Source organism: Somniosus microcephalus, chromosome 2 (genome assembly GCF_052327205.1).
Source record: "Somniosus microcephalus isolate GS21.2 chromosome 2, FLI_Smic_1.0, whole genome shotgun sequence".
NCBI classification, from domain to species: Eukaryota; Metazoa; Chordata; class Chondrichthyes; order Squaliformes; family Somniosidae; genus Somniosus; species Somniosus microcephalus.
The window spans coordinates 370,898,806-370,913,949 of NC_140988.1; the positions used below are offsets into that span (position 1 = coordinate 370,898,806).

The 15,144-nt window shown below is 48.5% G+C and overlaps 1 protein-coding gene across 3 annotated transcripts in view; it reads left to right on the plus strand.

Annotated features, from left to right (window-relative positions):
* LOC147123760 (transcription factor COE3-like) overlaps positions 1-14,565 on the plus strand; it is a 145,731-nt gene extending 131,166 nt beyond the window's left edge. For all 3 annotated transcript variants that reach the window (XM_085975725.1, XM_085975736.1, XM_085975729.1), the window contains exon 9: positions 5,678-14,565. In XM_085975725.1, the coding sequence (XP_085831851.1) occupies positions 5,678-5,709 (32 nt within the window). In that variant the 3' untranslated portion in view covers positions 5,710-14,565. The remainder of the gene's footprint in view (positions 1-5,677) is intronic.
* Positions 14,566-15,144: the final 579 nt, after the last annotated feature.

Sequence of the window (15,144 nt, forward strand, 5' to 3'; positions counted from 1 at the left end):
CAGGTCGCTCCCCAGCGCTGCCGCTGGAAGAGGTACGGCGCAAGGGACCGTGCAGTGAAAAACAAAAATCAGCGGGAACGCTGCCCACCGCCCCCACACCAATTCCACCACTTTTTTTTGTTACTAAAAGGTAGCTAATTTCGGGCACTCCAACTCTCATGTCAAATGTCCATTTGCCTCTTGTACTTGTCTATCTCTCTTTTGTCCGATGTCTGTCGATATTTAGCTCAACCTTCTTGTATCCGCCCATGAAAATGAATTTTCAAGGACTGCACCAACCCTAGTCACAGTCTGTCGCCTGATTGGTGCCTCCCGCCCTCTGTATCTACCTTGTTGCTCTTTATTGAGCCCGCTCTTTAGCCATCAAACCAGGGCCTTGACTCTTAATGCCAGAGACAGGATTCCTCTGTTCACTTTTTTACTCTACTCTGTACATTACCGTTACTTAATCAGTCTTTTTCCTCTTGCATGGTCAGCCTTGGGATTGTGACTCCAAAATTAATCCAGAGGGCTTATACTCTCTGAAACATATAAGATTCTGAGAGGGATTGACAGGGTAGATGCTGAGAGGTTGTTTCCCCTGGCTGGAGTGTCTAGAACTAGGGGGCATAGTCTCAGGATAAGGGGTCGGCCAGTTAAGACCGAGATGAGGAGGAAATTCTTTACTCAGAGGGTTCTGAATCTTTGGAATTCTCTGCCCCAGAGGGCTGTGGTTGCTGAATCGTTGAGTATATTCAAGGCTGAGATCGATAGATTTTTAGACTCATGGGGAATCAGAGATATGGGGATCGGGCGGGAAAGTGAAGTTGAGGTCGAAGATCAGCCAAGATCTTATTGAATGGCAGAGCAGGCTCGAGGGCCCATATGGCCTACTCCTGCTCCTAATTCTGATGTTCTTATTTGATAGGAACATAGGAAAGGGATCGAGGGACCACCTCTGCGATTCATTACTGTGAACAGAGCTTTGTGCTGACGCTTATCAAGACGGCTTTAAGCAATTTGATCTATTTCACAGGATTGCTGTTTAATGCCCACGAGAGTATTTCTGTGAGCTGATGTTAAATGAATCTACTGTTGTGGGGGAGGGAGGGAAGAGGAGGAGGAGGAGGACCTCAGTCTCTGCAGTGGGTTAAGTGCTGACCTTTCACCTCAGGACGAGGGTTGCCAAGCTCTGGTTGGGTGTAATCCTGGAGGATTCATCATGTGACCTCCTCCCGACAACCGCCCCGCACACCCGCCATTGGTCGCCCGGCACATCCATCCTCGCGACGGCCCACCCATTGGTGAGCGAACAGGCTCTTCATGACCCGATTGGATGATTCATGACTCTCCGTCAAACAGCCTTTTCTTTCCCCAACTCCAACATTTTTACAACTAATAAACAGAACATAAGAAATAGGAGCAGGAGTCGGCCATTCGGCCCCTTTGAGCCTGCTCCGCCATTCAATGAGATCATGGCTGATCTTCTGCCTCAACTCCATTCACCGGCCCTATCGCCATATCCCTTGATGCCCTTACTAGTCAGTAGTCTATCGACTTCTGTTTTGAATTTACCCAATGACTGAGCCTCCACAACCCTCTGGGGTAGAGAATTCCAAAGATTCACCACCCTGTGTGTGAAGAAATTTCTTCTCATCGAGGATTCGAGTACAGGAGCAAGGATATCTTACTACAGTTGTACAGGGCCTTGGTGACACCACACCTTGAGCATTTTGTGCAGTTTTGGTCGCCTTATCTGAGGAAGGATGTTCTTGCCATGGAGGGAGTGCAGCGAAGATTCACCAGGCTGATACCTGGGATGGCAGGAATGATGTATGAGGAGAGATTGGGTCGATTGGGCTTATATTCGCTAGAGTTTAGAAGAATGAGAGGGGATCTCATTGAAACTTATAAAATTCTAACAGGACTAGACAGACTAGATGCAGGAAGGCTGTTCCCGATGGCGGGGGAGTCCAGAACCAGGGGTCACAGTCTAAGGATAAGGGGTAAGCCATTTAGGACTGAGATGAGGAGGAATTTCTTCACCCAGAGAGTGGTGAACCTGTGGAATTTTCTACCACAGAAGACAGTTGAGGCCAATTCATTAAATATATTCAAGAAGGAGTTAGATATATTTCTTAAGGCTAAAGGGATCAAGGGATATGGGGAGAAAGCAGGGACAGGGTACTGAATTTGGATGATCAGCCATGATTGCATTGAAACATAGAAACATAGAAGATAGGAGCAGGAGTAGGCCATTCGGCCCCTCGAGCCTGCTCCGCCATTCAATGAGATGATGGCTGATCATCCAAATTCAGTACCCTGTCTCTGCTTTCTCCCCATATCCCTTGATCCATTTGAGTCAAATACTTCACTCTCCATCTTAATGAAGAATTCTATCATATTATGATCGCTCCGCCCCAAGGGGCCTCGCACAACAAGATTGCTAATTATTCCTTTCTCATTACATAATACCCAAGATGGCCTGATCTCTAGTTGGTTCCTCAACATATTGGTCCAGGAAACCATCCCGTAAACACTCCAGGAATTCCTCCTCCACAGTATTGTTACTAATTTGGTTAGCCCAATCTATATGTAGATTAAAGTCACCCATGATAACTGCTATGCCCTTATTGCACGAGTCTCTAATTTCCCGTTTATTGCCATCCCCAACCTCCGCATTACTGTTTGGGGGTCTGTATACAACTCCCACGAATGTTTCCTGTCCCTTGGTATTTCTCAGCTCTACCCATACAGATTCTACATCATCAGAGCTAATATCCTTCCTTACAATTGTGTTAATCTCTTTAACCAGCAATGCTACCCCACCTCCTTTTCCTTTTTGCCTATCTTTCCTGAATATTGAATACCCCTGGACGTTGAGTTCCGAGCCCTGGTCACCCTGGAGCCATGTTTCCGTAATCCCAATCATATCATATCCATTTACATCTATTTGCGCAGTTAATTCATCCACCTTATTACGAATGCTCCTCGCATGAAGACACAAAGCCTTCAGGCTTGTTTTTTTAACACTCTTAGACCTTTTAGAATTATTATTTACTGTGGCCATGTTAGATTTAAACACTTGATTACTCTTGACTGCCACTTTTGCTTTTCTCCTTGTCTTTTGCTTCTATCCTTGTTTCCCTTTCTTCTGTCTCCCTGCACAGGTTCCCAACCCCCTGCCATTTTAGCTTAAACCCTCCCCCACAGCACTAGCAAACACTCCCCCTAGGACATCGGACCCAGCCCTGCCCAGGTGCAAACCGTCCGTTTTGTACTGGTCCCACCTCCCCCAGAACCGGTTCCAATGTCCCAGGAATTTGAATCCCTCCCCCTTGCACCATTCCTCTAGCCACATATTCATCTGAAATATCCTTCTATTTCTACTCTGACTAGCACATGGCACTGGTAGCAATCCTGAGATTACTGCCTTTGAGGTCCTATTTTTTTTAATTTACCTCCTAACTCCCTATATTTAGCTTTTAGGACCTCATCCCGGTTTTTACCTATATCGTTGGTACCGATATGCACCACGACAACTGGCTGTTCACCCTCCCCTTCCAAAATGCTCTGTAGCCGCTCCGAGACATCCTTGACCCTTGCACCAGGGAGGCAACATACCATCCTGGAGTCTCGTTTGTGGCCGCAGAAACGCCTATCTATTCCCCTTACAATAGAATCCCCTATCACTATAGCTCTCCTACTCTTTTTCCTCCCGCCCTGTGCAGCAGAACCACCCACAGTGCCAGGAAGTTGGCTGCTGCTGCCTTCCCCTGATAAGCCATCTCCCTCACCAATATCCAAAGCGGTATATCTGTTTGAGAGGGGGATGGCCACAGGGGATCCCTGCACTACCTGCCTGCGCCTACTACTCTGCCTGGTGGTCACCCATTCTCTTCCTGCCTGTGCAGCCTTTACCTGTGGTGTGACCAACTCCCTAAACGTGCTTTCCACGACGTCCTCTGCATCACAAATGCTCCAGTATGTATCCACTCGCAGCTCCAGCGCCGCAACGCGGTCTGTCAGTAGCTGCAGCTGGATACACTTCCCGCACACATGGTCGTCAGGGACACAGAATGGCAGAGCAGGCTCTAGGGGCCGAATGGCCTACTCCTGCTCCTATCTTCTATGTTTCTATCTCAGTCCTGAATGGCCTACCCTTTATCCTGAGGCTGTGGCCCCTGGTTCTAGACTCCCCAGCCAAGGGAAACATTCTCCCAGCATCCACCCTATCAAGCCCTGTAATAATTTTGTATGCTTCAATGAGATCCCTGCTCATTCTTCTGAATTCAAGAGAATACAGGCCGAAAGTGTTGAAAGGTTTTTTTTTTTAATGCGCTTATGATTTATTTTGGGCACCCGGCAGTGTCCTGGAGATTAATCTTCAATTCCCGGAGACTCCAGGGCAATCCCGGAGATTTGGTAATTCAGGCTCTTGGGTTCCAACCCACGCCCCGGGGCTGACGGGATGAAAATCTCCTCTTCCGACTGGCCATAAGATTCCCGTGACTTTGACCAATCTGTGCCCGTACAGAATCGCACAGCTAAGAAGGAGGCCACTCGGCCCATCGCGCCTGCGCCGGCTCTTTGAAAGAGCGAGCCAATTCGTCCCTCTCCCACACCCTTTTCCCCAGAGCCCTGCAAATTTTTCCTTTTCAAGTATTTATCCAATTCCCTTAAACCCCCTGCTAACCAAAAATAAAAATCTACCACTAGATTGGCACTCGGTCAGCCAGTGAGACCACAAGACGACTGATGTAAATCAAAAACTGCCACACTGGTGAGTCGGAGTTTAGGGCTGAGGCATATTGTTGGGGCAGAGTTAGGGGACTTGACCTGGAACGCTTGATGCCCTCACTGGGTGCTGGAAAGGGAAAGACATCCAATTCCCCAGCGCTCACATCCCTTACCTAGATCTGCATTCACAAGGTAACAAGTCACTAAAATATGTCTGCTGGAGTTTGGAGGATGTCCTTCTACTTGTTGCTGCCAATGTTGCCATCGCTCCCGACTCCCATTCCTTGGACAACCTGGGAGTCACCTCACCTTTGACCCTTGTTGTCAATATTGGTGGGTGTTGCTTCTCCCCGTCTCTTGTTGAATGGAGGTCACAGAAGGTTGGGGACGGGGGGGGGCGGAAAGTATCCCGAGGACCAAAACTTCTGTTGTAGCAGTGCCATATGGGAACTGGGACATCACTGCTTCCTAACAGCTTGACTCTGTTGGAGAGCAGGAAACGGGAATAACCCTTGGATTGAAGCACAAGCCAACATCCCACAGCTGGGCAGACCACTGGTCAACCCAGAGGCTCACGGAGTGAGTGGGTGAAGGGGCAGGTGGGCCGCACAACTGCCCCCCCACCCCCCACCCTCTGAGCTTGCATCACGCTCTGGGCAATGGACGCAGTGACATGAATCTTGTCATTCATGGGAAATGACTTATGAAATAATACTGGGCGGCCTGCTGGTGGCGCTGTCCAGGGAGAGTATAAATACTCGGGCATGGGGCCAGCTTGCTCAGGACATTCTTTAACAGGAACTAGTGAAGGACACAACTAGACCTCCATGTTGAAAAACAGTTGTTTAATACTCAGACCAAGTGCCGAGTAGTTTTCTTACGTCACGCAGGAAGAGAAGAGAAAGAGCGAAAGCAATCTAAAATGCGTTTTCTTTTTTCTCCTTCTTCTTTTCTCAAGCCATGTCTGGCCTGATAGTGCCTCCGATGTAGAAGAGGAGACTCGTGCATGAAGACGACAAACAGCATGCCCCCGCAAGCAGGAGGCAAGGCCCGACCTCACCCTTAATTTTTTTTTCTTTCCCCCCCACCCCCGCCTCCCCCGCCTACAAACTCGAGACGGCGACGATATTTTAGCCGCGGACTCTTGAGCATTTTATCCTTTCCGAAGCGAGCGAAATACTCCGAGCAGCTGTCCACGAGTTTAATGATCTGAGGCATTGTGCAGGAGACGGACAGTGAGGTTCCTGACCCTTCCCCTTCCTGACCTTTCCCCCCCCTCAGCCCGAGTCGGGCCAATGACGGCGGGCCATCAACTTTATAAAAAAAACAGTCCGAACTAAGGAGATTATTTTTTTCCCCCCAATTTATTTCCCCCCCCGCCCCCCTTCTGGTTTGGTGGGAAAGAGAGAAGCATCACGGCGGAACTCTTGCAGGAGAAAGAAAATGTTTTCAACATAGGCGACAATTACAATAACAACAAAAAAAAAAGAGGAACATTTTAGAATGAAATCTGTGTGCTGGTCGATACCAAGACCGATACCATGAAGAGAAATCGTGAGAGCGCTCGACAGGGAACAGCGGGAGGGCCGAAGTGTTTCGTCGTCAATGAAGGCCCAGTCGCCTCATGCGTCCTGAACTCAAGTGGTTGTGGCGGTCTTGGTCACAGACCGGAGAGTAAACCGGCCAGTGCGCTGTTCCACGGAAATTCTCTATCTGCAGCATGTGTGGGGACTAATTATTATTCAAAGGTTATTGGTGGCCATTTTGTCAGCATCATAATTATGTCACATGAACCGCCTGTCTCTCTGTGTGTGTCTCTCTCTCTCTCTCCCCTCCTCCTCTTGTCTCTTCGACCGGACACCATCTTCAGCCAGGACCCCCTTCAGCGAAGTACGAAGGGCCGGAACCTTCTGAGGCCTCTCCATCCGACTGGCGAGGCCTATTCCATGGCGGGAGGCTTTTGTAAAATTCTGGATGCTTACCTCCGCCCCGCACGATTTGTCACGCCGGCTCCATGGCCTCGGAACATTCCACCTGCAGCGTTTAGCTCGAGGTCCCAGCTTCCGCGATGCTTGACGCAACGGGCAGGACCATTCAGCTCCACAACTCTGTAAAGAGAAAAAAGACACAGGGGGAGTCGAACAATTAGAATTGCCGCTGCGTTGCCAAATTCACTATTGGATACCGTATAGGTTTCTCCCACTCATCTGCTGGTCCGCTGTGTGTCAGCCTGTGGCTCAGTGGGTAGCGCACTCACCTCGGAGTCAGAAGGTTGTGGGTTCGAGTCCCACTCCCGAGGCTTGTGCACAAAAATCCAGGCTGACACTCCCAGCGCAGTGCCGAGGGAAGTGCTACACTGCCGGAGGTGCCGTCGTTCGGATGAGACGTTAAACTGAGGTAAAGGATCCCACGGCCACTATTTCATAGAAGAGCAGCGGAGTTCTCCCCGGTGTCCTGGCGCAATATTTATCACTCAACCGATATCACCGAAACAGATTATCTGGTCATTATCACATTGCTGTTTGTGGCAGCTTGCTGTGCACAAATTGACTGCTGCGTTTCCCACATTACAACAGTGACTGCACCTCAGTGATTATAAAGCGCTTTGAGACGTCCTGAGATTGTGAACGGAGTGATATAAATGTTCTTCCCTCGCAGGAGATCCGCTGACAAAGTTTGCCCCCCAATATCTTTACCGTTCTATCCAGCTGGCCGCACGCGCACTGTTGCCGTCAGGTGCGGCAGGTTTAGAGCAGTAATTGGAGAGGGAGGAGGAGTCCGTCCAGCCGCATCGTTCGCTCTGTGTGAAAACACTTCACCTTACCGCACTTTGTTTGACATCCCACGCTCGCTGCAAATTCCAATCTTATCAGGGATAAACAGGGACCAAAAGTAACGAATATTGTACAAAATGATGTTTGCTAAGTTGTAAACTTAACGCTGCAAAATCTGTTTTTGTGAGACTGTAGAGAAGAACTTAACAGCCAATCGCCTAGACACCTCGGGGGGGTCATGTTGGATATGGTTCAGTGGCCTTTCCTATGTTGCTGTTCTGTGGTTTAAGAGTTGAGGCCATCTTGTTCTGGAATAATGTGGGTTAACTCTTGTCCTATTTTGTGGGTTAACTCTTGTCCCATTTTGCGGGTTAACACTGAGGGAGTGCAGCACTGTCAGAGGTGCCGTCTTTGGGATTAGATGTTCAACTGAGGGTCTGTCTGCCTGTTCAGGTAGGCATCAAAGATTCCTTAGCACTATTTGAAGAAGGGAAAGGGAGTTCTCCTAATATCCCGGCCAACATTCTTCCCTCAACCAACGACATCATGAACATAAGAAATAGGAGCAGGAGTAGGCCATATGCCCCCTCGAGCATGCTCCGCCATTCAATAAGATCAAGGCTGATCTTCGACCGCAACTACACTTTCCCGCCCGATCCCCATATCCCTTGATTCCCCTAGAGTCCTAGTTATTCGATTCGCCAGGATACTGGTCCCAGCCTGGTTTAAGTGGAGCCCGTCCCAACGGAACAGCTCCCTCTCCCCAGTACTGGTGCCAGTGCCCCATGAATCGAAACCCCTTCCTCCCTCACCACTCTTTGAGCCACACAATTAACTCTCTGATCTGTTTGTCCCTATGCCAATTTGTACATGGCTCAGGTAACAATCCAGAGATTATTATCTTTGAGGTTCTGTGTTTTAATTTGTACCCTAGCTCCTCAAACTCTCTCAGCAGAACCTCATTCCTAGTTCTACCTATGTCATTGGTTCTTACATGGACCATGACAACTGGATCCTCCCCCTCCCACTCCAAGCTCTTCTCCAGCCGCGAGGAGATGCCTTTAACGCTGGCACCAGGCAGGCAACACAACCTTCGGAACTCCCGGTCCTGGCTGCAGAGAACGGAATCTATCCCTCTGACTATACTGTCCTCTACCACTACTACATTCCCTTTCACTCCCCCCACTTGAATGGCCTCCTGCACCATGGTGCCATGGTCAGCTTGCTCATCCACCTTGCAGACTTTGCCCTCATCCACCCAGGCAGCAAGAACCTCATACCTGTTGGACAAGGGCAAAGGCTGAGGCTCCTCCAGCACTGCACCTGGGGTCCCCTTACCTGCCTGAGTTGCAGTCACACCCTCCTGTCCCTGACCACTAACCAGACCTGTACCACTACCTAACCTAAGGAGTGTGACCGCCTCCTGGATCAAAGTGTCCAGGTAACTCTGCCCATCCCTGATGCCCCGCAATGTCTGCAGCTCAAACTCCAGCTCAACAACTCTGAGCTGAAGTTCTTCGAGATGCAGACACTTACTGTTGACGTGGTCGTCCGGGATCACAGTGCTCTCCACAGACTCCCACATGCTGCAGTTGTGGCCACCAGCTGCACTGCCATCCCGATATAACCTTGTTTTATTTATTTAATTAATTAAAGTTCAGGTATATTTCATTAACTTAGCTGATAGATTACGTTATAGGTAGATGAAATTAAATATTTCCCTGTGACGCAAAGCACCACTAGTATTGGAGGCAAAAAGCAGCAGCCCCTTCCCCCTCTGCTCCGAATTCCCACTCTCTCCAAATTCCCAACTTTAACACTCTGTTTAGAAACACTCCGTTTAAGACCACAAAAAAGCAGAAAAACTGGCCATTCGTCCAATTGCTATTTTTTTGGGATCTTGCTGTGCGTTTCGGCATTTACCTACGCAACCGCAGTAACTATACTCCAAAGTAATTCATCGTATATGAATAACTTTGAGATATTCCTGAGAGATGAATAAGGTACTATATCAATGCAGGCCAGTCTCCTTTTTTACTAGCAAAGAACTTATTAACCGACCCATATGAAATTCCTTAGTCCTCTGTTTTAATGAAAGTCATGACTTGAAGCAGGTAACCTTTGTTACAATAGTTGACAGAGGAATTTCATATATACTCTTGGCTCGTTCGTGATTGAAGTTGCGGAGTGAGTTTTCGAGGCCAATGCGTTAATCCGTGGCCGCAGTGTGTACCATCTACAAGATGCACTGCAGCAACTCGCCAAGGCTTCTTCGGCAGCACCTCCCAAACCCGGGACCTCCACCACCACAAGGGCAGCAGGCGCATGGGAACACCATCACCTCCAAGTTCCCCTCGCAAGTCACGCACCGTCCCAACTTGGAAATACATCGGCCGTTCCTTCATGGCCGCTGGGTCAAAATCCTGGAACACCCTCCCTAACAGCACTTTCACCACGTGGACTGCAGCGGTTCAAGAAGAAGGCCCACCACCAACCATCTCAAGGGGCAACTGGGGATGGGCAATAAATGCCGGCCTTGCCAGTGACGCCCACATCATAGAAATTTACGGTACAGAAGGAGGCCTTTCCACCCATCGGGCTGGATTTTGATACTGGAGGCATGTAGGAGGCGGGACTACAACTTTCGGGGTTGTAGTCCCGCCTCCATCGAGTTGTGGCCAACCCGCTCGATTTTCACTTGATTGACCTTGTTGAGCCCACCCAGCGGGCTCAGCAGACCAATTAAGGGCCACCCAGCAACAGGTGACATCACAGATTGACATTTCATCTGTCAAGAGCTTTTGACAGATGAAATATCAGCGTTTGACAGGCAGTTAATTGGCACTAATCCCCTTCCCGCCTCGGGGAGGCGGCTCCCAGCACAGGTCGGGTATCCGCCTCCTTTGAAACTGGCATGGAGGCGGGATGGGTTCGTGCCCCCCGATTTCGCGATTTTAAACCCCCACACGCCTCCAATCCCGCCTCCACAGCCCAATGAAAATCCTGCCCATCGTGTCTGTGCCAGCTGAAAAAGAGCTCTCCAGCCTAATCCCACTTTCCAGCTCTTGGTCCGTAGCCCTGTAGGTTACGACATATCCAAGTACTTTTTAAATGCGATGAGAGTTTCCGCCTCTACCACCCTTTCAGGCAGTGAGTTCCAGACCCCCACCACCCTCTGGGTGAAAAAAATTCTCCTCAGCTCCCCTCTCCTGAGAATTACTTGTTCAAAAAATCTGATATAACTGAAGTCAATCTCATTTCAACAACATCAGATTTTGCAGCCTTAAGTAGGGCCTTACAGCATGTTTTAGGGTCTCTTTATCACAGGTTTTGGGGCAGGGTTTCCACTGTTTAAAAAAATAATAATAATTAGTTTCATAAGCGACTTGTATCTCAGTGCAAACTATTTCTAAAGGATACTGTGTGTCTTGTAGAATGGGCTCAGAGATGCAGTTTTTTTCTGTAACATCAGTAGACCTAGATGCTTGTTGATATGCCAGATTTGCGCTTTCTTTTAATAAGCCAGAACGTTACTTGATTAAAAAAATAAGTAAAACAACAGCAACAAAGGGACACGCAAGGTAAATCCGTCGAAGACGGAGCAAAATAGGTGTCGAAAGGTGATGTAAAAATGGGGAGCGCGTGACATCAGCAACAATTACAGCAGAGGTCAGAAACGGAAAGGGTCTGTATTCCGACAGCCACTTTCACATCTACAGGACGTCCCAAAACATTTTCCAATTAATGGTTCACAGCTACAACAGCTTGCGTTTGTATAGCACTTTGAACATAGTAAAACGCCCCCAAGATGCTTCACGGGAGCGTTAAATCAGACCGAGCTGCATAAGGAGGCATGAGGACAGGTGACCAAAATCTCGGTCAAACACGTAAATTTTGACGATTAAGAAATCGTTTCGTCTCTTTCGGTGCCCTATTGGTCTTCGATAAGTTGAAGTCAAGTACGCCGACAGTTACCACGTCATGTTTACATCACCTTTCAACAGTTGGGTTATGGTTGTTGGGTTGGGGGAGGGAGGGGCTAATTAGTTACTTTGTACGTTAGGCAAAAAAACCAGCCGTAGGTAAAACACACCCGCGTGCACACTCACACTCACACTCGCGCGTGCGCACACTCACACACACACGTGTGCACTCGTACCAAAAGAAAATTCATTGGTAAAACCCAAGGTATGATGTTTGCGAGCAGCTGAATCAGCAGAGGCCTGTACCTCTGAAGGGCGTCTGACCAGCCCAGCAATGCCAGGAATTAGGAGCTTAAGTTTGCCGTTTAAAGGACGGAACCGACATCGAGCTGAAAAATCCCAGCATCGAGTTCTGAGTTAAAACTTGACGGCGTGACAGCAGACGTCGCTCACCCTCATGGTGATGGTGGGGAGGCCAAGCGGCCCAAAGGCCTTCACCGCCTCAGGTTCCTAGGCCTCACCTTAAGAAGACTGTGTTGGAGATGTTTTTTATTCCCCGAGCTAGGCCATCATGCTGCATATCAGCAGCACAGGGAAGGCAAGAGAAAGCATGGATGTCATTGCTCAGCAGAGTGATCATCTTTTACCCTGTATCCAGAAGCGCACAGTAGGAAGGTCAACGGGTAGTCATAGCTTGAGTTGCGAGATTTGTTACGGATGAAAATTAATTGAAAACTTGATCCACCTCATGAAACAGAGAAGTAAGTGGGGGTGGGGTTATAATACAGTGTGCTTTTATATCTTAATATAACAGATCTTTTGGCGTCTATGTTTTAGAAATTTCTGCACAGCTCACTCTAAAACCAGGGGTGCTTTAATGGGTGCATTGGTACCAATCACTGGTCAATCAGCCATGTCAAGTTGAGCTCAAGGGAGTGTTTGATGGGACAGTGTAGAGGGAGCTTTACTCTGTATCTAACCCGTGCTGTACCTGCCCTGGAGTGTTTGATGGGACAGTGTAGAGGGAGCTTTACTCTGTATCTAACCTGTGCTCTACCTGCCCTGGGAGTGTTTGATGGGACAGTGTAGAGGGAGCTTTACTCTGTATCTAACCCGTGCTGTACCAGCCCTGGGAGTGTTTGATGGGACAGTGTAGAGGGAGCTTTACTCTGTATCTAACCTGTGCTCTACCTGCCCTGGGAGTGTTTGATTGGACAGTGTAGAGGGAGCTTTACTCTGTATCTAACCCGTGCTGTACCTGCCCTGGAGTGTTTGATGGGACAGTGTAGAGGGAGCTTTACTCTGTATCTAACCTGTGCTCTACCTGCCCTGGGAGTGTTTGATGGGACAGTGTAGAGGGAGCTTTACTCTGTATCTAACCCGTGTTGTACCTGCCCTGGGAGTGTTTGATGGGACAGTGTAGAGGGAGCTTTACTTTGTATCTAACCCATGCTGTACCTGCCCTGGGAGTGTTTGATGGGACAGTGTAGAGGGAGCTTTACTCTGTATCTAACCCATGCTGTACCTGCCCTGGGAGTGTTTGATGGAACAGTGTAGAGGGAGCTTTACTCTGTATCTAACCCGTGTTGTACCTGCCCTGGGAGTGTTTGATGGGACAGTGTAGAGGGAGCTTTACCCTGTATCTAACCCGTGCTGTACCTGCCCTGGGTGTGTTTGACACTGATACTGGGTACAAACCGCAGAAAGTATTCCAATCCCAGCTACATGTGCCTCTCCTAGATAAGCACAAAATTCATCAAAATAATTTACAGAGGATGTGTTGCTACCTGGGAATGATACAGCGAGGCTTTGCGATACTGACCACACACTGGCACCAGAGTATCCAAACACCATTATCACTTTGACCGAAAGCACAAACTTCAGCACGGTGAAAAGCCATGAATAGACTGTGCTGATCTCAGTCGCAGTTACCACAGCGATGTTGTAATTGGCCTCAACATCCCATGGGCGGAGGAGTGGGGAAAAATCAGCCAAGGTTCCCGCTCCTGACTGCTGCCTGAATGAGTGTGTGTGTGTGAGTGTTTGGACATGTGCTGGGTGAAGATAGCACTAGATATTTTGCGACCTCTACCACCGAGAAGGACAAGTGCAGCAGGCGCATGGGAACACTGCCACCTGCAAGTCCCCCTCCAAGCCACACATCATCCTGACTTGGAAGTATATCGCCGATCCTTCATCGTCACTGGGTCAAAATCCTGGAACTCCCTAACAGCACTGTGGGAGTACCTTCACCACACGGACTGCAGCGGTTCAAGAAGGCAGCTCACCACCACCTTCTCGAGGGGAACTAGGGATGGGCAATAAACGCTGGCCCTGCCAGTGACTGCCCACATGCCGTGAATGAATTTTTGTTTAAAAAATCTCGTCTTGTGTATTGTCTCATTGGAGAGTGAATATCTCGCTCGCTCCTACGCCTACTCATTGAGGACTGGCAAGTTTCTTTGAAGCAGTCCGCGTTATTTTTATTTTCCAAAGTTCTCCTCGTTTTTCCTATCACTCTCACGAAGCCGTCGAGTTTCTCGCCGGGTTATCTCACCCAAGTGATCAGGAATGGAATCTCCCCTCCCCCCCATCCCCATCTTGGCTACTTCCCCTGCCCCCTTTCTCTCTCCCCCCACCCCACCCCACCTCACTCAGAAGACGCTGAGGCCAATTGCAGCAACTCAACTGGTTGAGGTCAGACAACTCAGCGTAGACCAAGGGTTCGAACTTGGGACCTTCTGGTCTCTGGAGCTTAGCGCCCGCATATCGAACAGAGGGACCGGGCAATATTATCTTTAGCGCAGAGGCGATACTTCCACTGAAGCTGGGAGAGCGTGTGTGTGCATTGTATAGGCTGTGTATATATAGATATCAAAGGGTTAAACATTCTCTGGGCTAGATGGGGTTTTGCCAAGTACTGTACAGTACAATATGTTTAAATGCTTGCTGTTCTTGTGATATGAGACTGGTACCAATCTGTTGCTTTCTCCGTTGTGTTTTTTGTACGTAGTTTTAAAATACTGTTAACACTTTGTGATTTTTTAATTTTTTTTTAAACTCCCGCTGAAGTTGTACTTAAAGCTGTGTATAATATCAGTGTGTTAACGATGACTTTTACAATTCCTAAATAAATTAATTCAAACACCTTTTTTTAATCTCTCTCTTTTTGCGTTCTGAGTCTGTCAGGAATAAAACATAATTAACAAGCTTCTTCAAGACTGGGGACTCTGGGATTGTTCTCCTTAGAGCAGAGAAGGTTAAGGGAAGATAGAAACAGATAGGAGCAGGAGTAGGCCATTCGGCCCCTCGAGCCTGTTCCACCATTCAATGCGATCATGGCTGATCATCCAAATTCAGTACCCTGTCCCTGCCTTCTCCCCATATCCCTTGATCCCTTTAGCCTTAAGAAATATATCCAACTCCTTCTTGAATATCTTGAATAGAGGTGTTCAAAATTATAGAATCATAGAGTGAAACAGCGCAGAAGGAGGCCATTCGGCCCATCGTGCCTGTGCCGGTTCTTTGGTAGAGCTATCCAATTCCAATTAATCCCACTCTCCTGCTCTTTCCCCAGAGCCCCGTAAATTTTGTCCCTTCAAGTATTTCTCCAATTGCCTTTTGAAAGTCACTATTGAATCTGCTTCCACCGCCCTTACAGGCAGCGCGTTCCAGATCACAAAAACTCGCTGCGAAAACATTTTTTTCCTCGTGTCGCCTCTGGTCCT